This window comes from Solea solea, chromosome 7 (assembly GCF_958295425.1).
Source record: "Solea solea chromosome 7, fSolSol10.1, whole genome shotgun sequence".
Lineage (NCBI taxonomy): Eukaryota > Metazoa > Chordata > Actinopteri > Pleuronectiformes > Soleidae > Solea > Solea solea.
The window spans coordinates 12,697,262-12,720,806 of record NC_081140.1 but is presented as its reverse complement, the minus strand read 5'-3'; the positions used below and the strand labels follow the sequence as shown (position 1 = coordinate 12,720,806).

Below are 23,545 nucleotides of genomic sequence, written 5' to 3'. Positions count from 1 at the left end.
TGTGGGTGACTGTTGATTGACTGACCTTTATCAAATGTGTGATAAGGGGATTTTCATTTCTGCCCCGTGTGAGCTCAATTATTTGAAAAGAATCCTCAAAACTGGTCAAACTACATGTTGAAATATCACTCTTGTACATGCATCCACACAGTTGGCGAACACTGGTAATAGAAGTGTGAAATAAAAGCAGATCAGACTGGGAATTAACTTCCAGTCCTTCGCAGAGCAATGATTAACCACATCTTACTGTGATGACATCAATGCTGCCTTTTGGTCCATGCACCATCCTAGTCAGCTGTCTCATAAAAAAAGCTACATTACAGAATCTTGAGAGGCCATTAGTGTTAAAAGCCAGAATTTTCTATGAAGCTGCCCTTCCCTTCGCTTCCCTTCCCTCTCCTCTCCTCTCCTCTCCTCTCCTCTCCTCTCCTCTCCTCTCCTCTCCTCTCCTCTCCTCTCCTCTCCTCTCCTCTCCTCCACCACCCGCAGAGCCAAGCTGGCACTAAAAGGAGAGTCTGAGACAAAGATAATGAGCGATGAGGGAGACCGACGCTGGGTTTTTATAGGTCGCACTGACTCACTTTGATGTGAAATTCCATTTTGGTGATGAGCAGTTTGAGGTAGATGCTGCACAGCTTCCCATAGCCTTCGCTCAGGTGTCCCTGGGGATGAGACAAGACATTTAGAGGAATGAAGCGAGATGTGATCAAAGTCTTCTTTTGGGAAGACGTGTGACATGTGGAGATTTTTGTGGCTTTTTTGGCACAACAAAACTGTTCTTACTGCAGGGCTTTTTTTTACTGCAAAAACACTGGTTGAGCTCCTGTTTGGGAGGGTCTATGTGGCAACAAGAGTGTTCTGTGACAAAGTTGAATATGCCCCAATATTCTGCCAATTGCTCTCACTTCCTTTTTCCTTGAGCCGAGGAGCTCGAGTGGTTGTGACACAAGAGGAAAGAGAGGCCACAACCTCGAATCACAGAGACCAAGCTTCCTGTATCCTCCTGCCTCGAGATATCAGCAACAAAACTGAGTGATTTAAGAAAACAGCAAGAAGTCTGTTTATCTCCTAAAGAATCAGTGGTGCGACACAGACCACCAGCGAGTCTTTGTTCTGAATTTGTGCTTAATTAAATGCAGTCTAAAAGAGACCTGTGCTCACTTTGAGCAAACATTATCACCAATATGACCATGATTCATCTTTGTCTGAATAAATCTGTGACATGACACGACACCAGTGTTGGGCAGTAATGTATTACTGTAATATTAAGTAATATGTAATAGGTAACTTATTTCTGAGTAACATGACCAACACCAGGCATAACATAAGGCCATACTGTATGCCTAAAAATATGACCACTCGGGTCCAGTGCTGCGTAAACCGGAAGCTGATTCTTTCTCTCTCTCCTCTGCTGTCGTTTGCATGATTTCAGATTTTGTTCTGCTGACGAGGAACAATAACGGTGAGAAGTCCAACGACACAGGGAAACCGAGTGTTCACGGGGCTTTTCATTGTTTCCAATGTTCTCCTTCTCGCCCTTCCAGATTAAAATGCCGCCCAAGGTTTTCAGACTAAAATGGAAGCAGCAGCTTTTTTTTATATATATATATATATAGATATATATATATATATCTATATATATATATACATTATATTTATATTTTTCCTTTTGGGGGGCAAAAACAACACTGGGGTTGTTTGAACAGAAGGCATTTTCGGAGCACAAATTATGTGTGGTACTGATGTAACTGTCGTCACAACACCATGCTGGCAGGTGACACCACTGACATTCACATTCTCTGTTTTTACACTAGCGTTTGACACAGGCCACGTTGTCTGTCATCTCCCTGGGTGTCACTTATCCTGTATGTCTGCAGAGATTTTATGTATGAAATACAAGCAATCACAGGAGAACTAGCAGACTGATTTGAGCAGTGATTGTCCCTCTGGCAGAGAGACAGGTGAGATAAAAGTCCCATCTGATTAAATGTTCCATATCCCTGCATGCTGTGACATGACTAGAGTAATGCAATAATATCAGTGTCCTTACCCACATCCTGCTCATATCAGTCAAATCAGCCTTGTTTCTCATGGAGTCCTTTATCACCTGGAGGAAGGAGAGCAGAGACAGAGCAGCAGGACACGGATTAGGGAAAACAAAAGTATTTTGTGTGACAGTGTGTTAGTGTGTGTGCGGACACTAAGAATGCAGATTGTGTTCTTTTTCTGCCGTGAGATTGTAACGTCACGTACGTTGGGGTGTCCGTCTCGCAGCAGCTTGTGGAAGACGTGGCAGAATTTCCAGCAGAGCACTGCGTTACTGGAGAGAGGAAGCCGGTTGACTGCTGCCCAGAATGTGTGGGCGCCTTTCTCATGATGCGTTCCCAGGATGCAGGGTGAAGGGGACAGTCAAGGAGCACGGGGATGTTCATCACGTGACATTAATCTGACTCATGACTTGTTTTCTCCTCTCTAAACAAAGATGTGACTCCGATACACTGTCACACTTAAAAACACACATTTATCACTTAACTGTGACTTTATAAGATATTAACTAGAACCGGATATCTTTTTACTTATTCGGCTGTCAATTTTATCCCTGTGCCACAGGTGCAACCACGGTAAATTGCTATGGGAATAATACACAACTCCTTATATGGACATCCTGGGCGTGTGTGTTTATAGGTCACATATTCAAGCTTTAAAAAATTTGGTGTTTTTTCATCTACGTGCAGAAGTCACAAAATTAGACCGTTTTTTTTCTTTTTGTTCATAAAAACGAACCAAATGAACTTTGAACTGTGACATATTTCCAAATTTCACAAATTCAGTCCGATTTTAAACATTTTTATTACTTTTTGCTCAGGTGTGTTTATGTAGTTGGTGAAAATGAATACGTTTTTCATCAGATTGCCTAGGTCGTGCTGAAAAAAGACACTCTATATTGCATATTTGTATACCCTCTGTATATACTGTACGTTTAAACAAAAGCAGCCAAAATGCTCTGTGTTCTAAGGGTTAAATAATGTCACAGCTCTCCTCTTTCCTTATAAAACATTTTATACTTGGGCTGGCCTAAAAATATTATCACCCTTTATTTCCCCCCAAAATTGTCTGATATTGACAATTGTCATGATAAATGTCAGATAATAATGGCCAATAATTCAGCAACAATATAAATCACAATAAACCTTTCTTCAGTCGTAGTTCTAAAAGCTGAGGTAAATCTCAAAGTGTGTTTGTACAATGCATAGCCATTATATTGATAAATTGAGCTCGAGTAATGTTGTTACATGACAAAACTACATTGTGATAATTACCATTATTGACTAATTGCCCAGTGCTTGGTGAAGCAGAAATGGGAGAAAACTCCGCAGCTTTCAAACAACTAAGTCTGTTTCACAGATGGCTACGTGACGGGGTTACATTAAGTTAGTTGTTGTGCTCTTGCACTAACATAACCCTCCAGTCACAGCGGACAGCCTCCTCACACACACACACACACACACACACACACACACACATACACAGATGCAGACACAGACAATATGAGGATATTCCTGGCATGTTTCTCTTTGACAGCAACCTCCTGTGTGTTGATGGCCTTATTGATGCTGACAGCCTGTGAAGAGGAGGAAAGGAAAAGGGGAGAGAATGAGAAATGGAGAACACAAATCAGTCCACAGCTTGTATTTTTTACACTCACAGCAAAAACACAAGAACAGTGTTGTTCCATTGAAACGTACAACCGCAAAAACACACACACCCACACCTGATTTTCCCTTTTTTATTATAACCATGTGGGAATGGGAAGCGGTTAAGTTTTTATTAAAGAGTGATTGACCCATTTTCTGCAGAATTGGTATTCAAGGCAGCAGCTGAGTAGCCTGAGTGACTCTCGGCTTTTTGAAAGCGCGGCAGCCTCAGAGGCAAACAGCTGCACTAGCGAATGACACATATGTCAGATTACATCTCTCTATTACATCTCACGTTCCACCTGCAACAAACGCTCACAATTTCAAATCGGAGAGAGGTGGAAGAAAGAGAAGACTTCACAAAGAAAACAGCTTTGTTACTAGGCTGAAAATGAGAAAACGTGATTGTAAAGAAATATGGCCGTTTACACATCACTGACACAAACACACCTGGGCTGTTTCATAGCCAGACTCCTGGTAAAAATAATAGTAAATAGTACAAGTAAAACAGTAAATGCACCAAAGGTTCTAAAAGGATAGAGAGTGATCTGGATCAGACAAAGCAAGCATTCTTTTCCTCAGTCTTCTGGAGTGAAGAAGTGAGTGTGTTCACTTCTTCATTACTCTAAGCCAACATTTAAAAAAAACAAACAAACAAATGACACCGATTCAAGAAACACAGAGCGATTTCCACAAGAAACTGACTGATGAGTAACAATAGAGTCGTTCAAGGGAAAACCAAAGTCATCAGGGTTCTGCGTCAGGGGACAAACAACCTGTACAAACACACGACAATCCGTTTGATAATTAACAGACATTTTTGTAACCTTCTTTGAATTATTTGGACTCCAATGTATCTTCCATTTTGTTACAGGGATTTCCTGAAAGACCATAAAGAGAGGGCATATTCTAGTACATCTGTTCCTTATTCATTTACTTCATTCCTTTTTTTCTTTAACTTGGAGGCTATATGTGTGTGTGTAATTGACCCAATGTGTGTTGATGCTTTCAGGTTGTTTGCTTGAGCTGTTGTAAAAGGAACAATTAATGAAAACATTTATTTCAAAAAACAAAAACAAAACCAGAAAAGAAGGAATAGCAAGAACACCATTCAAACTGCTACTTGTGTAACCGGTGGTTACTAGTTTGAACCTTTTACTTTAGTCCCTCTCTTAACTGATACTTCATTTGATCAGACTGAGGGAATAAAAAGTATGGAGCACTGTTCCAGGCTGTAAAAAAGTAAAGCTTGCCCCAAACATGCATGGCTAGTAGCCGTAAATGAATGTGAATGTAAATAAATTTGCATCATTGCCAGAAGTGAAGCAGACAAAACAGAAATGAACTGTTCTCTGTGTCTTGCATTCCCTTAAATGCCAGTTAAAAATGTTTTTTGACCATATGTCAGTTCATGGGTTAAGTTAAGAGATCACTACAGTCAATAGAACTCGTCCTATGACCATGAATTTATGTTGTACATTCAATGGCAAAGAGCAGTCTAAATATTTCAGTCCAGATCACATGAGCAATCTGAACAACCACATTAAAACACCACTTGTGAACCACTTGTCGCTGCTGTGATACCCCCCCCCCCCCATCAACGACATGTTACAGAGCCAAACAGGAAAACTGTGCCGTGAAATAAATCCTACAAGTGTTTCCTGCATTGTTTGACGAGATGTTCTTGGGCAGCTGGCTCACACGTCACATCACACACGAGGGAAATCAAATCAAGATCACCACGACTCTCTAAACGTTTAATACGAGAACCTCCAGGTGTGCACGACACAACGACAACGAAGCCACTGAAAATAAAATGTGCATTTTGTCATTTTTTTGCCTGCACAGCATCATGAAGTGAGTGCGGCAGCTCGGGTGAACAGAGGACGGGGGGCCAGTTTCATAATCTCACTTCCCACAGATGTCCTGAGTCTGCTCCTCCTCTTCCAGTATTTCAGCTATCAAGTTCACCATAAGGAAACACCAAAGAAGGAGGAGGGGGAGGAAATCAACAGCTTCTGTGTCTTTACACCAAAACACACAATACAACAAATAAGTCACCAAGTGTGTCCCAGAATTCTGAATGAAGTGTTTTCAACATCTGAGTCTAAACTCCACGTCAGCCGTCCGCCCTTCCTGGTGATTACGAGAAGTCACCACAATATGTCGTAAAGACAATGGCTAAGTCCAAGTCTGCTACACGCCTGCAATTTAACATGACTCAACATGAGCATCGAAGCATACAAGTCCATCACCTGTCCTGTTGCATCAGCAGCACGACCTGAGCCAAGACTCAGGCTGTGTGTGAGTGTGTGTAAGAGAGTGAGCGCTGTAAAAGGGCAAACACAGCATGGTTTACACCATCCTGTCCAGGCTTTGCAAATCTGAGCTGAATCAAGTCAAACCTCTGATCGGGAGCACAGATGATAAGTCACTGCTTTCAAACAACTTCCTGCTTATGAATATACTTAACTCAGTAACTCAAAAAAATAGTGGATTATTAATGGAACGCAAAAAGAGTGTTTTTTGTGGAAACTGCTTTAAGGCCAACAGAGGTCTAACCCTATCCCTTGATTCAAGAAGTGGATTTGTATTTGATTGAAGAGGATGAAAAAAAAACCACTGAGGCACTTAGTCAAGATTAATCTTCAACCACATAGACAAAAACCAGACTAAACTCAAGGTCAACTTGCTCCTTTTAACCAGAGCTTTCAACATAATTATGGAACTTGGACACCGAGATGTGGTCATTGCTCAGTTGTCAGAAAGTAAAGCTAAGATTATTTTGTCAAAGTATTATTTCCAAGATCAACAATAACAAGAAATCAAAAATCCGCATCAACATGGACAGTGTTCATCTGAGTCAACGTGTTTCCATAAACTGCATTTGAGAACTGACTCCTCCTCTTCTTTAGTTTGATTAAGACAATTAAGTCACAGTAGGAAACTTGGTGTTCACACGCAAGTGGAACCCACCCACATCTACATCATCAATGGTGGATTGTTGCTCAAACACAACAGAGGCAAGGTGGTGGAATTCAGGGGATGCCACAATTGCTTCCACATACAGTATATTTCTCCTCTGGAGACCACTGGTGCCTTCAGACTGGACTTGTGAACTTGTGTGTGAGACATAAGAGGGTATTTGAACATGTCATTTAAAGTACACAACTACAAAGCAACAGCAACACCCGCTAGTGTGCGTGAATTAAACATTTCCACCAATATACATTTAAAATCAACAACTTACACACGACTAACTTTTTAAAAGAGGGGTGTTCAAACGGACTCATCTTGTACACATGGTCAACACAACAGCATATTAAAGAGGACATAGCCTGGAAGTGCCAATTAACACTGCGTTTTTGTTTGTACCTTGTTTATGAAGCCCTAAAAGTCCGTAACAATCAGTTCAGCCACTGCTGAGAGCACAGGGTTCGATTGTTTTCCTGAGCTCTACGAAGCGGAACGGCACTTCCGTTGACTAGTTACGTCACTGGCGAATTTCACCACTCCTCTAAACAGCAGCGCCTCCTAGTCCGGGCACTAGAGTCCGGGCACATCCGCTGACGTACTTTCAATCGTAGAAGAAGAAGAACTACTCTCGTTGTAGCTGCTGAGCCCCGTACAACCGATATGCTCAGCAGTTACGAGAGTAGTTCTTCTTCTCTTCTACGGTTAGAGTACTCATATAAAGCAGGACACAGCACCAAACTTCACCTAAAAGAAGGAGCAGTGCCAACAATACGTATATAACTGTCTTTGTGTGCTTGCTTTGTCGTTTAGCATTAGCGATAGCCGGCTACAGGCTAAGCTACACGCTACACGCAGAGTGTCAGTGATGACACATTTACATTGGCTCGTTTGTAGCGACTAGAACGTTTTTGACCATAAAAACGACTTCATGTTTGTAAGTATACATCCATATCTCACATATAAGTGAGATAGCACCATGCTATGGCCTCTTTAAGTCACCCACTGAATTAACTAACTAAACAGAACACCTGTGCTTTTGCAGCCAAAACATCTGCCCAACATGAGAACATTTCCAACTTTAGAACATAAGACTTTTCTGGCACTTTCAGTACAAAGACTGCACATTAAAAAAAAAAATTAAATCCTTTGTTCCCTCAGTATTGAGATGATGTTTTCAAAACTGTTAACTGCCTCACAGGAAAAGCAAAGAGGGAAGTGACTCTGGTTGTTGATGTGTCAGAGCAGATGGTGGCGACATCAGCTTGTATTGTCATCGGAACGAGGGAAACCAGAGTGAACGACACATGAGGCATTACCTGAAATGTTTTAATGAGGTGAATGCCCCATTGAAAACAGTATCAATGTCATTATTTTTTTTACAGGTTGTTTAGAATCAACTTATTTACGTCTCAAACACACACATAGAAAATAGGCACGGCACAATACCACTCTTTCATGTCCGATTACGAGATATCTTTATATCTATCTAAAGAAGAAATAAACAGCCCACAACATGACTCGGATACTCGGATACTGAGTATCGTATGGGCTCATTTCTAATAGGAAATTAAGTAATGACAGAGTAACTCCCTGTGCAACTAGTTCCCACATGAAGATGACCCAATTAGGCCACAGTGAGACTTTGTACTTTGTGTTTGGGGTTGAATTAAAGTGCCAGCTGCTAAGGATTGGCATTAACTGAGGTGGTTCACTGGCATCAGTGGGCTATTAGCTTCTTGCGGTGAACCAGCGAACAGTGAACTGAAATGATGAGGTGAGAAGAGAGTGGTTACGAGGACATAAAAGCAAAGTAGGACCAGAGGGACAACAGGACATTAGTCAGAGTCACAGTGTCCCTCAACTACATTCAGCAATCACAGTCTGTGCTACTGAACATCCACTTGACAAAGCTCATCTTTGCATCATACCATATTCGGAAACATATTTGTTGTGTCCACAGCTTTGCTTTCGAACAAAGTTTTATTGATACAGTGTTGAAAGCATGTTAAGTTCAGCCTGGCAAGGCCCAATCAGCCGTTCAGTAGAAAGCAGGGCATTGATATGCTGATCGCAGCCTGGCTGTGTCCGCTGAAGGGCTGGTGCAGAGCCCAGAGAGAGAGGAAGCATCTTCTGCCTGCTAAGTGAAACGACCCTTACTTATTGACTCACTTCCTCATCCTCTGCCTCACTTCTTAGCGACTCCACTGGCAAATTTGTAAAAAAAAAAAGCCATGGCAATATTGACTTCCATGTAAGCCCAAAAGACATGTAAGTCCACGGCATCATTGTCACTCCATGATAGTGAAAGAGAAATTACGCTCTGCTGTGGCACAGACCTGCAGCCAGTGATGTTCACTCATGAGTAAATGATTGTGGAATGTCTCACCAGATTCAAATGAAAGAGTGAATTTAGTAACACTTGTTGTCTCTGGATTTAAAGTCTTTCAGACGAGGAGGCTGAGGTGGTTTTCTTGAGTGACTGTAATGATTTAGTTTGACAGTGGAATGATGAAACTTGGTTACAGTACTATGATTATCTGACCCCAGTCAATTAGGTTTACAAGTATTGCTCTTTGATAGTACTGTAATTTTTTTTTTCTCAATAAACCAAGATTGAATCATACATTTAGACAATAACCCACGAGTCATAGTTCCAAAACTCGGTGCACATCGCATCGTCAGTCATTTATCTGACTTGAAAAGGACAGTGGTAAATAACATGTAAAAAAAATTATTATTTTCAAGTAAACTGACACATTTGGCTGCCTCTGCTAATAATACAAAAATACAACCAGACCAAGTGGAAAACAAACAGTGGTTGTCACTGTTCTCTGGTGCTGTGTCCAATAAGACAGGACACAGCACAAAGCTGAGCCTTCAGTGTAACATTAACAACCTTTAACTTAATAGTTGTCTTTTCAAAAACCCTGGACTGAAGGAAACACTGAACATGGAATACTTTCTGAGGTAAACTGGCAACAGCTTTTTTTTTTTAGCTGTTTCTGTTCAACAAGCCAGCCAGAAATACCAGGATTGTGGAGGAGAGAAAATGATTATTATAAACAATTTGTTTGATTTATTCCCCCCACTCCTACTGAAAAGCTTCGCACATTTAATCAACTCATCATTTGTCTGAGTCTTTTTTTATCAAGAAAGTCACTGCATATTTATGCTGCAGTGCATGCAGTATTTTAGTCAGAATTGAACCCCAAATCAAGACCTTTATTGGGGTGATTGCAATTGAGATAAACATTATGCTACAGATGGAGTTAAGTGATATTCCTGCATGTTTAATACAAGGCTGAAGGTTTTTTTTTCCACCATCTTAGTCAGTGGTATTTGGATACTGGTAAAATGAACATATGTCAATATATGCCAATGGATTTTACCATTTTCTAAGATGGAGAAATGTGCAAGCACTCGCAACAGACGGCACGTCAACAGACATATTAAGCTTAGTCCAAATCAACAGGACATGGTGTGCAAAGCATTTCTTTTCAGTTCTCCACATAATAGCTTGTTTTCATGACTTGTGTCCTGACAGTTGTACTTCACAGTCCTATCTGACTCCATGAGAGTTCAGCTGAGTGCAAGTTCACATGGCAAAATAATGGAGATGAGTGGCACCACGGCCACTGCTGAGACCTGTCCAGCAACCGAGCTGTACATAAGGAGAGAAAACAGCAGCAAGATGGAGGGAGGACTAAAAACAGGAAACACTTGTTTGTGAAATACAGTGGCACTGTAATGCTGAAGGGAAGCAGTGGAGATACGGTCATTGTGGCTGATGTACTGGGGGTGGAGGTAGCGCTGGTGGCGGTACTGGTGTGGTACTGATGGTGGAGGTGGGGTTACAGACACCCAGTCAGGCTTCCTGTCTTGGCACACCCTGCATTGGCCATTTCCTGCCTGCCTTCTGAAAATGCCCAGCTCTACCCTCCCAACCCCTGTCCAGCTTAAAAAACATGCTCAGTCAACCCAGACAGGCAGCGGCTGGGACAGTCACTCAGGCCAAACTCTTCATTCTTTCACAGCTCTCACATTTCCTGCCAGACATTTCCAGGTATCCTTAAAGGAAAACTACACTCTATAATAACGTCAGTGTTTGTATTTCATGTTGCTAAAGTCAACACCGCTACACTACACCTTCCCGCTCAGCTGATGTGCCGCATCCATAGTTTCATTTGAAAACGCATCAATTCTGATCCAAAAACAGTTGTCATCCACACGTTTTAGACCCCAAGGTGGATTTATTTAAAGGCTGGCTCCAATTTCGTTTGAAATCTCTGGGAATGCGTTAGAAGCCTTTTGGAAATGATGACGCAGTAACCTGCATTTACTTACTGATTGGTTCTTATCAGCCATGACTCATCAATCAGCTATGAACGAAAAGCTTTCAGTTACATTTGCACCATGTCGTCATCAGTCTCGTTCTACTTTTAACCCCAGTTGTTTCTCGTTGAAACAACAATTATCGAATATTGTCTTCAATGATGAAGACAATATACACTTTTTCGAAGCTTAAACAACCAGAAATCTTGTTTTAATCATGTAAAAAGCTTCAAACAGATTAATCGATGATCAAAATAGTTGTTGTCGATTAATAATCGATTCATTGTTTCAGCTCTAATTACAACATTTCTAAATTAGACCAAGCAACTTTTTCTCCACCATGTTCAACTAATACATCTGTGAGTGAGCAATATTCTAGCTCAATTCTGGAACTCTAAAGGAATGTTACACAAACCTAACACTTCACTGAATATAATACAACTCCCCTGATTTGATGATGATGGTGATGACCAAAAATAAACACTTGAAACTGAAAGCTTGCCGCACCACAGCGCATTTCACACAAACACACACCATTCATCTTACCACAGGTTACAACAGCACGAAAGTGAACTTTTTGTAAATACTTTCAAAAACCAGATAATAAATGGAAAGGCCTTTTCAAACCGAAACAAGTTACTCCACCCTACTTGAAAGGTCACTGCTCTTAACAGAGCCCTCAGTGTTGCTTGTTTAAGTTCCTTTTTATGTGTTGCATATGACATAAACATCCGCTCTCACAGAGCAGTCACGCCACACCTCGAAAGAGCGAGTCTGATTGGCACTGAGGAGAGGAAAGAGGAATGAAAAGGGTGGCCTTCTTTAGAACCGCTAAATCTGAAATTCAGTTCAGGAAAAGACCTGATCGGGCTATATGAGGGGAAATTACAAACTTGATCATGAATCATGTACACCACTGTCAACTCAGTCAGTCAGTCATCATCTACCGCTTTATCCTCAACCAGAGGGTCGCGGGGGGTGCTGTGCCAATCTCAGCTACATCGGGCGATAGGCGGGGTACACCCTGGACAGTTCACCAGTCCATCGCAGGGCCACACACAGATAGAGACAAACAACCATTCACTCTCACACTCACTCCTATGGTCAATTTGGAGTGTCCAATTTACCTATCCCCACATTGCATGTTTTTGGACTGTGGGAGGAAGCCGGAGTACCCGGAGAGAACCCACGCACACACGGGGAGAACATGCAAACTCCATGCAGAAAGGCCCTTGTTCCAACCGGGGCTCGAACCCGGGTCTTCTCGCTGCAAGGCGAGAGTGCTAACCACTACACCACCGTGTGGCCCCACTGTCAACTCATTAAACAGAAACATTGCAATTGATATTTTTTTTTTTTTACAAGTGATGCTGAAGCTGGATTACCTCAGCATGCACCACTCGAAGCATGAAAGCTGACGGGCTGAACTGATTTCTCAGTCATATTCAAGTCTCTCAGAGTGTAACTGGGAGCATGTTTTCCTCCGAATAAACTGAGCTGCCTCCATCCCATAAATAAAAGAGCACAGAAGCCCCCGTGGGACGGTGATGTCTCTTAAGAGCCCATTAAAAAGCATGAAAACATTGAGGTCCTGGACATTTGGAGTGTGTGATCTCAAAGCACTGAGCTCCTGTTCCTGGTAGCAGCAGCTGGTTAAAGTCACACACAAACACACACTTCGGTGGCAGGTTTATGAGCCTCTACGAACATGTAAGCTTTCTGTGGCTTTGTGTGAAGTAGCCTCGGTTTCCTGTAGGACTGATGATGTCAAACAGCTCAGCGCTGCTCTTCAGCCCACTTAATTATTGCTATACAACACTGAAGACAAACTCCACACAGCTCCAAACAGACTTTTTCTCTCAGCTTCTCCCTTTAGGGGTCGCCACAGCGGATCGCCTGTCCCCATCTTTCCCTATCACTTGTGTGCTCTTCTGTTATACAACATCCATGAACCTTCCCTGTGGTCTTCCTCTGTTCCTTCTGTCTGGCAGCTCCATCTTAAAACACCCTTTGTCCAGTATATTCACTCTCACCTCATTTGCACGTGATTTAATTTATCTCCACACTGTTTAACCTGAGCTGTCCCTCAAATATGATCATTTCTAATCCTGTCCATCCTGGTCAGTCCCAAAGAAAAGCCTTGTATCTTCAGCTATGCCCCCTCTAGCTCCACCTCCTGTCTTTTAGACAGTGCCACCATCATCATCTTAACCATACCACCTGTCTCATTGTCATTCACACACAGGTATTCTGTCTTACTCCAACTAACCTTCATTCCTCTTCTCTCCGGTGCAGACCTTCACCTCTCTAGGCTCTTCCACCTGTCCCCTCCTTTTATGACAGATTACATTATCCTCTGCAAACAACATAGGCCATGGACACTCCTGCCTGACCTCATCTGTCAACCTGTTCATCACCACTGCAAACAGGAAGGGGCTCGGTGCTGATCCCTGATGTAATCCCACCTTCACCTTGAACCCACCACTCCAGCTGCACACCTCACCACTGTGAGAAATTACCTTTGCACTTTTAAAAACAGAACAATTTGTGCATAATACCAAATAATGGCCATATTTATTGATTTTACCCTTAATGGTGCATTTTTGTTCAAACTGTTATTCAGTCAGTCGTGTAGATGAAATATAATGGGAATTCTTAAGTCCATATATTCCATTTATATTTTTCCAAATATATCTTAAAATGTCCAAAACTTACAAATATATTTATTTACAACACCAAATAATCGCTCAAAGAACCATTGGACGTTTGTCTTGTTTGTCTTGAGTGAGGGAAGCACTGTACCGTCACTAACTTCTGATATAAGCTCAAGTGTTCACTTCATGTGACTGTGGGAAATTCTGAGAACCACCCAAGCACCTAGTCTGTTCCTAGACCCTGATAGTGTAAACATCTACTTGTGGAAAATTCAACACACAACAAAGCAACTGCAACACAATCTCTATTGGTCAGAATGTCACCGAGAATTATCGTCTGGTATCAGTAAACACTTTAACATCATGCATGTCTGATCAAGTTTCCCAGTCCTCTCAGGTCCATTGAGTTCTTCTGTGGATTGCAAACTTTTCTGCAGTGTGGGAAAGTAAAGTTCCTTGCTGGGCGACTTGCATCTATCTGGACTTTGTTTTCATACCACCGAGTCTCACTACATGCCAAAAAACCCAAACAGCGGAGGAGGAGGAAGAGGAGGAGGAGCACTTTACCATGGAGGGCAGCCTTGAAAACTCCTTTTTTCGGCGGCATTACAGTAATATTGCGAGATCATCTTTAAAGATCATCCGGTGGACAATTTCCATCACCACACCTACACCATGTCTGCGCTTGCATGCCCCGACTGACTTTGTGTGGGCAGCTCTATTTTTCAAACTAGAGACTGAAATCTGGTGCTTCTGTGACCTGTCTTTTATTTCCTCAGACTGTCCCTTGGCTGGGGGAATCTTTGGGGGAAAAAAGGGAATCTGGGTGTGCTTTTCATGACACCCACCCTCCCCCACACCTACAAAAGGGCTAAAAGTACAACCATCCAACCATGTTGGCAGTGAAAGGCTGGTCTTGGTTTATGTGCACCTGCTCCAGGACACTTTGGACACTTACACTAGCCACGTCATTAAACACAATGTGAGAATAAAGCAGAATCTAATGTTTGGCCTTTGGATGTTTAACAACACACTGCTTATGACAAGACACTATGCGCCACCTTATGACGTTAAAATTTACACCCAGTGTCTCTTTAATATGCGCAAAAGCAACACACTGTGTGCCTTCAGGTTGGTTGGCCTCTGACATCAATGCAATCTGTAATTGACATTCATGGCACATTGAGGCTGCTGAACTTTTTTTCCACTAATCTGCAGCTGCAGACTGAGCCATGTGAAACGCAGAACGCTGTGGCCGACAGAGGAAAACATCTCAGACATCATCATGTCCTGGACCCCAAAATAGACTCAATTAAATCTGCAAAACCTCATTAATACCCAGTCTTCAACAAAAGATGGACTTGGCTGCAGCTGGTTTATTATAGCGATCGCTCGATATTACACTTTTACACTGTCTCATAGTGATATCACCAGGTATTTACTGATACTTATATAAAATAAAATTCATTTGTAAGTATACAGTGCATTACGACATGATTCAAGGCCTTTTTTAAACGTAATTCAAGCTCAGTGTTTACAGTGTCACACTCTTCTACGTTGAACTACACTGTATCACACTCCTATGGTTAATATAGCGTGACCAATTTTCCTAATCCCCAAATTTGCATGTTTTTGAACTGTGGGAGGAAACCGGAGAACCCGGAAAAAACACACACACACACACGGAGAGAACATGCAATTGCAATTTGATTTTGATATATTTTTTTAAGTCAGCTTCAGTTCAACATTCAATGTGTAATCAATTTGAAATGTGACAGAGCATTAAAATATCATTAACCATTTAAAATATAAATGGTCTCTATTTATACAGCACTTTTCTACACTACAGTTTTGTCACTGTCGGCACAGCAACGTGTGGATGAGTGTCTTGCCCAAGGACACATCGGCATGTGGACTAGAGAAGCTGGGAATCGAACCCAAAAGCTTTGCGTTGAAAGAAGACTCACTCTACCACTGAGCTAACATCACCCTTAACAAATTTGTGTTCTCCTCCTTGCAGTAGAGCATAAAAAATAAGGTTTTATATATCGCAAGTATCCTAAATTGCCACTATTGGTAGTTCTGCTCTACACTGTGGTTCTTAGATGCAGTGATTTGATCGGTATCATCAGCTCATCCTTAGTTTAACATATACATATAGTCAATAAACACACCCCTGTAGAGAAATGTGTGATCATCTCCACTAAATTAAAAGTGGATTAAAACAGTCAGAGTAGCAGGGACCAGCACCAGATCCCCTTCAAGGAGCCTGAACCTCAGACTGAAAACCACAGGAATAAAAACTGGAGAGACAGTCTGTTCAGACCTTCATGCCTCATGATACCACAACAAAACAAAAAAAACTTCCCAGAGCCACGTTTAACAGACAACAAGTCCCTGCTTGTATTGAACATAACTTGCATGTAAGCACACAAACAGCTCCGGTGTGTGCGTGTGTGTGTGTGTGCGCGCGCGCTACAGGACTTCTTCTTGGACACCACCCCCACCTTCAAAAACACATGAAGACCCCTCGATGTATCTGTGGCAGATTGTATTCCTGAAATAAATAAACAAAATCTACTGTGTCTCACTTACAATTTTACTGAGATCCATGATGGTCCGCGCCGACACGCTGAGCGTGGACCCTCGGAGCCGGAGGAGGAGTAGAAGATCCGCTCGCTTGATCCTGACGCGGAGTAATTAGTAACGGGAAAGCGATTGAGGCACCAAATGCATTTGGGAGGAGAAGAGGGGGGAGTTGGAGCGGGCTGTTAGCTCAACATGTGTCCCGATTTGGTATTAAAATGCTGCCTCCGTCCTTCCTTCCTCCCCTACTTTCTTCCTTCCGCGTCCCTTCTCCTTTCTCTGCGGGCCCAACGAGCTCCCCGACCAGCGAGGACTCCCAGCATCAGACCGCCGAGGAACCGAGGCAGTGAGAGGGAAAACAGAGGCTGGAGAAACGTTGTTCAAATCTGCTGCTGCTGCTGCTGCTGCACAGTCTAACCTGCATGTGTATGTATGCAGCAGCACACACAGAGGCTGACACCAGGACAGCAGGAGGAAACCTTTATTTTGCAAATAACCCGCTCTCTTGGTAGACAATAGTAGCATGGAGCCCGCGGAGTGGGACGGCTGAAACCCACGGTGGTTCCAAAGCTGGGGTGCGGGGACCTCCAGGGGTCATGGTAGATGAGCGGGTGGGGACGGTTGGTGTCACCGGTGCTCGTTTTCGCTAGGGTTAGGGTGCTAACAATTTTGGTAATAGTCTGGTATAAATGTATGTAATGCGGGCGTAATAATATGGTAATATTCTTATTTGTATGGTAATCAAATTGTAATATTTTTCTAGAGTTTGCACTGTGCAAACACATCACGCAACTATAGCCGCATTGTTTGTGTTTGTATAAGGAAAAGTACCTATAAGGAATAGTAGTAAAATAACTGGCCCCAACCATTCCATTTTTCGTTACGAGTAGTGGTACGGAAAGAGAGCAGTTTGTTGTTACTAGATGGTTGTGCGTCAAACACAGTTCCTGTTACATACGGTGTACCACAAGAATCTATTTTGGTACCTTTATTATTTCTTGTTAACCTTGATGACTTTCACCATTTTGTGAATTGATCTTTACTGATGATGCCAAATTTAATACTATTTGCAGGGAAGGACAGGAGGTATTTCTCAAGTCTCAAACTCATTTCTTAGATGTCCTAGTTGATGATAAACTGAACTGATTATTATTTTTAATATTGATTGATCTGTCTTTTTATTTTGCCTAGTTAACAACAGACTGACTAAACCATAACGCCAGAAAGGCTAAATGACATTGTTTCAAAGTTAAATATTGTTTTATTGATGATCAAAAGCAACAGGAGGAGGCACATAGCAACAGCTGTGTGAGACTCACATCTCTTCTTTTGTCTCCATTATCTTGGCCAATTATATGTGCACTAAGCTTCAACCTGGAAATACCCAACTGAGAGGGCTGAGCTCCCTTACAACCCATTGTGGCTCCAGGGCCAGGGGTGATGTCTTCTTCAGCCAACAGTCTAAAACCCAGAGGTATTCAGTAGTGCTGCAATTAATAACAGATTCACTGATGATAAAAATAAATCTCCATCCATCCATCCATTTTCTACCACTTTATCCTCCACATGAGGGTCATGGGGGAGCTGTGCCAATCTCAGCTGACATAAGGTGATAGGTGATTTAGTGGACAGTTCCACATAGAGACAAACAACCATCCACTCTCACACCTACAATCAATTTAGAGTCCAATTCACCTAATCCCCATATTGCATGTTTTTGGACTGTGGGAGGAAACTGGAGAACCAAGGAAAAACCCATACACAGAGAGAACATGCAAACTATCTACATAATAAATAGAACATAAGTTGTTGCTGCTCTAATATTCAGGTTAGTGTGACATAAAAGTCAATTTAAGTCATTCTGCTACATACAGGGCATGTAGATGAACGTGCAAAACACACTACAAATTGTGATGAATAGTGCAAAACTCACATAACACAATACAGACAGTGCAAGACGATAACAGCTGAGAATCGCCTGGGCAGCAGGGCAGAGACTACAGAGGAGTTCAGTGCATGGACAGGGTCATGGATATTAGGCTAACCAAGAGTTACAGTCACAGTTGTCTATTTCAGTCTGAAGTGCAAGTGCACAGTCAGGTGTGTGTTACAGTATGGAGGTGTGTGTGTGTGTGTGAGGTCGAGGCTCTGAGTCTGACAGACAGAAGCACGAGAGTCAGAGAACGTTTGGTTTCAAAAAGAGAAAAAAAATCACTGAGTTATTGATCAAAAATGATGCCTGTCAATACAGTAATTGATAAACTATTGTCAGAAGTGAGAATGGAGCATAAAAGCCCAATGTCCACCATGAGAGCTATTCTAGGTATCTGGTGCCCCCATCTGGTTCCTGTGAGAGTGTCACCCAATAGGTTCAATGTGAGGGGTTATATATTGTGAGTGTTTTAATGCTACAAGCTCTGTCACAGCAGGCCACCATAAGTGGGCCACAGGGCCACCATAGGTGTTATTACAGTGTTATAACATCTAGGTTTCATACCCCATTAACATACACTGGGAGACCACTTTATGAAGCACACCTGCAAGATTCCAGTACAATGGCAAAGCCACGCGCTGCACTTTCCAGCCACAGTATTAGACACAAAGGAGACAAAATGACAGTAGTGAGAGCTACTGTGTCTTTTTCTGCAGCCGTAGACCATCTGCCTCAAGGTTTGAAGCGTGTTTAAAGATGGTCTAACTATTTTAAGTGGTTATTTGAATAATTGTTGTCTGTTTTGACCCAGTCTGGCCATTCTCCTCTGGCCTTTGGCATCGACAAAGGCATTTTAAACCAGAGAACTGCTACTCTGCATAGTTTCTCTTTATCAAACTGTCCTCAGTAAACCCTAGAGATAGTTGAGAGTGAAAATCCCAGTTCATCAGCAGTTTCTGAAATGCTCAGACCAGCCCGCCAGGCACCAACAACCATGTCCAGTTTAAGTCACTTAAAACACCTTTCCTCTCCATTCTGATGCTCGGTTTGAACTTCAGCATGTCTTCATGCCTAAATGCCTTGGGTCGCTGCCATTTGATTGGCAGATATTTAATAAGCAGATGGAAAGATGTACCTAATATATTGAACTGTGAGTGAACAAAGACATATCATGCCAACATTTTCCAGTATTTGCTGTTTTTAACCATAATTATTCCACTTCTGTCACAACTTATATAAATAGACTGATAGAAGTGGAATAATTATGGTTAAAAACAGCAAATGCTGGAAAATGTTGGCCTGATATGCTGGCCTCACATGGTCAGATGATGTGTAATGATGGTATAAGTCACAACTTATATAAATAGACTGATTTATACCATCATTGCACATCATCTGACCATGCGAGGCCGGGCCAGGCAGCCACAAAAATCAATATGCTACTCATTACACCATCGGCTGCACGTTATATACCTTCAGGCTGTTCAGCATAAACAGTCTGTCTCCAGACAATGCCGGCTTTTTTCCAACAAGTCTCTTCACTTCCTGGTACGGCGTGGGCCCTTCGCTGAGAGCAGCGCCACAGAGCATTTCTCACACACAACAGTCCCACTCTGTCAGGGCCTGAATTTTCACTCAACCACTAAAAAACACTCCCACTTTTTCACCACCGCCAACCCTCCTTAATTAAAGGACCGTATTTCTGAGTCTCACTTCTTGTCCTAAGTTATTCATAAACAACATAAACTGCTGAAAACAACAAGAGTTTATTTGTGACCTCATTTTCCATCTATGGAATATTCTCTGTACCATTAAGATGAGCGATAAGGAAGGGCAACCAGTGTACATGGTTGGTAATTAGGGTAATGAAGTGTAGATAAAGTTGAAAATAACCTGGACATTTAACACTCAACTCCAACACAAAAACCTTTGTGTACCTTTACATTCATTTCATGCATTTAAATGCAGATTGTGTTAGTGTTAGTTATATCTATACTGATATTAACTATATTGAAAAATAGTTGTATCAATGAAAATGTATCATCCTTGCATCATCAGCATGTGCAATATACATATAGCAGATGACATTTTAAAGACTGCTTGAACTGCAACAAAAGTAGATCGGTGTGGCCACAAATAATACTTTAGTTTTATTTTTCTCTGCGGCCTGACACACTTTACTCTGCTTAAATCCCTCCTCTCACACTGCCTGACACACAACCTCATACCTCAACTACTTAGTGAGCACAGAAACAAAACATTTCATTTCACTACATTTATTCGTTTCAACAAACCAGGTAGTGATGGATGTTGTTGTTTTGAATAGCAGAAATGTTTTCCAGGGGCGTAGTAGGATGTCACATTTGTTTTCAATGAAATCATCTTTGAATTGGAAATGATGCATTTCATTTATTTATTTTCACTGCACACTCAATTATTTGTTTATTTATCACTCACCGCAATATTCAGTAGTGTTTTTCTGTTAGCTGTCACTTCAGGAGTGCAGTTACCATTATAACAGCGACTCACATAATGACCTTTATATTGCTTCCATTAAGCTGTGAACCCAAAATATGGTCAGTGTTAAGTAAACAGAGGCCAAAGTCCTCTGACGTCAATGACTTAATGTTTGAAAATCTGATCAAGCAAATAGTTCAAAGGAGAATGTCTGTATTGTGTGAGTGGTGTTCACAACAACTTGCCCGTAACTGTATATGAACTGTTCAGTGCCTGCATGACTATGACTGAAAACGACCTTTTCATTTCATGTTTATTTGAGCATAATTTAACGGTGCCAGAAAATTGTGAATTTGAACTTGTTTAAGGAATCAATAAGCTTTTAACTTTGCAATAATTAACTATCCTTGTGATATAGCACGGTCAGCACAAGGGCCGGTCAATAATTACATTTTTACTGTTGATCAACTGCAGTCAGTGCACATCTTACACCCACACATTACAACCGGTAACTAGCTTTTATACTGTGGATCATCTGTAAACATCTGTTTCCCGTTTTAAATTTTGAACATACTTCTCATATCATATTAGCTTGAGTAAAAACACATTGATCTGCCACAGCAGCAAAACCAGTTCTAATGTTTGTTACATCACTGAGGAGAGTACTGCATTCAGTACTCTAGATAAGACCACTCGTGTTGGGGCAGACATCAATGATGCAGGTCTCAGGCTGACTTCTGACCTCCGCTGTATGAGAAACAAACAACCACAAAGGCCCAAGCTCAGTCTTTCCGCTTTACTGTGCTGTAAAAGACGGACGACAACTCCAAAAGCAATCTGTAAATCAAAGCCATTGTCGGTGCACTCAGTTCCCCTTACTGACCCGTCACTCATGTCCAGCCCTATTGTTCTACTTTACAGCCAGTCAGTGCAATGAGGCCACAAACCACCGCCTGCTGTTTCTGCTGTTTCAGTGCTTTTAATGGCTGAGTTTTCATGTTTACATGCTTGTCTGTTCGTGTGCACTGCTTGTACTGTATATCCCTCCATTACTTCAGTGCATTTTAAATTGCAGGATGAAAAAGAAGTCGAGTAAAGAACAAAGAGGCAAAGATAAAGACAAAAGACAAAGGAGAGACAGAGAGAGAGAGAGGCAGAGGGACGGGGGACTAAAAAAAGGCTCGTCCACATCTGCAATGCCGAGTCCCGCTGTGTCTGAGGTCCACGGCTACGCTCCTCCTCTGAATTCCGCAGCTGCCTAGGCATCGAACAACACTGGAACAGAGTGCAGAGCGATAAGGGCTGTCCATTAGTGCAGGCCCAACCATACTACACACCAGTGATTCATAACCAGCAATGATTAAGCAGGATTTGGGTGTAGGGATTCAACTATTTGTCTCAATTCTGTATTACAATTCTGAAATGGAAACCAAAACTGTGATGTCTGCAGTCCTCTGGATGACCGAAATGCAACACTCTAAGATTGTTTTTTATGCAACAAAACTCAACACTGAAGGGTACAAACGTAAGCACACCTCTAGTTGGAGTCAATGCCAATGGTGCATGCTCCATGCAGCACAACACTGACTATGGTCCAGCTGGTGGCGTGCTCTTCTTTCGCTCAAAAGAAACAGGGAAGAAGTCAGTAATCACAGGCACTCGTTTTGCAGTCCACTGGTACCCACACGTGTACAACTCAGCGCTCAAAGAAACCAACATACAATTCCTAGCAAGAAACCATCACAACTAACATGGAATTTGAGATCCAGTACACATGCGTAGAACCCTAGATGACGTGGATCCCTGTTTATTGCGAACATAATCACTTATTTGACGACGTCAATCACGATTGCCCCATCGCATCTGTGGTTAAAGTTGAGCGAGTGAAATTAACTTGACATGGATAACACTGGACTGTAAATCATTAAAGTTTTAAAGAGAAAATCCACCACACTGGATTGGATGCAAGTGGATTTCTCCCAGTGTTTGCGCTGCAAACAGCTCAGGCATAAAAACACTCTGTTAGAACTCCTTTATGTTGTTTATGTACAAAGGATTCTGATTATTATTTATCTAGAGTTGCAGCGCTAAACCAGTTATTGTCGATTACTATTGTTCATAATCAATTCATTAAAACAAATATAGCGTTCTCTGATTTTTAAGCTCTTTTTCTGGTTTCTTTGCTTCATATAAACAAAGAAGTCATTAAACGTGAATAATTCTTGAGGTTTGAAAAAACACTGGCCAACATTTTTCAACATTTAATGGACCTAATAATTACTCAAAATGTTTTTACAGATTAATCAATTAACCGTTACTTGCAGCTCTATTGTTATTAAAGTGAGGCAACATGAGGGTGAATAGTTGTACTCTTGGTGCTGGTTCCATGCATTAGGAGGGAGCATCGAGTATAAATTCTATGCCAAATCATCCATACAGATAGGAAAGATATTGGAGGCAAAAATCTGCTGCGATGACCCCTGATAAGGTGCAGCAGAAAGAAGATTATTACTCAAACATGAGGGCCAGCAAACATCTTCAAGGGCATCTCAAGACTCAGTCTGCCAAAGTGAAAAGTAAGCATTCTTCAGATATGAAGCATACAAATCTCCCTCTGTAAACTGTTCAGTGTAACTGATAGCGTTGGTGTTATCGAGAGTTTATGACACTGTGGGAAAACTTCCAGGTTGCAGCACAAACACACTCACTCAAACACAGACACAAACATAGGAGGGTGCCATGTAAACAAGTACAGAGGAAACGGGGAGGCTCGCAGTCTAATTTAAAAAGCCTTCATTATGTAACTGTATGGTGTCACTCTGTGGCTCACAGCTGAGGAGCTGCTGCTCCAGATGTTTTCTCCAAGCACTAATTATGGTTCCTATTGGTCCAAAGATGACAATCTAAACCTA

The 23,545-nt window shown here is 41.8% G+C and overlaps 1 protein-coding gene across 2 annotated transcripts in view; it reads right to left on the bottom strand.

The window, feature by feature from the left end:
- Positions 1-23,545, bottom strand: part of hip1 (huntingtin interacting protein 1) — a 48,857-nt gene that overhangs the window by 21,456 nt on the left and 3,856 nt on the right. The window contains exons 1-5 of one of the 2 annotated variants that reach the window (XM_058634660.1): positions 16,253-16,771; positions 3,559-3,622; positions 2,254-2,396; positions 2,051-2,107; positions 582-662 (exon numbers count right to left, since the gene is read on the bottom strand). In XM_058634660.1, coding sequence (XP_058490643.1) covers positions 582-662; positions 2,051-2,107; positions 2,254-2,396; positions 3,559-3,622; positions 16,253-16,270 — 363 coding nt within the window. In that variant the 5' untranslated portion in view covers positions 16,271-16,771. Of the gene's footprint in view, positions 1-581; positions 663-2,050; positions 2,108-2,253; positions 2,397-3,558; positions 3,623-16,252; positions 16,772-23,545 lie in introns of those variants that run through there. The other variant, XM_058634658.1, reaches the window with a different exon arrangement.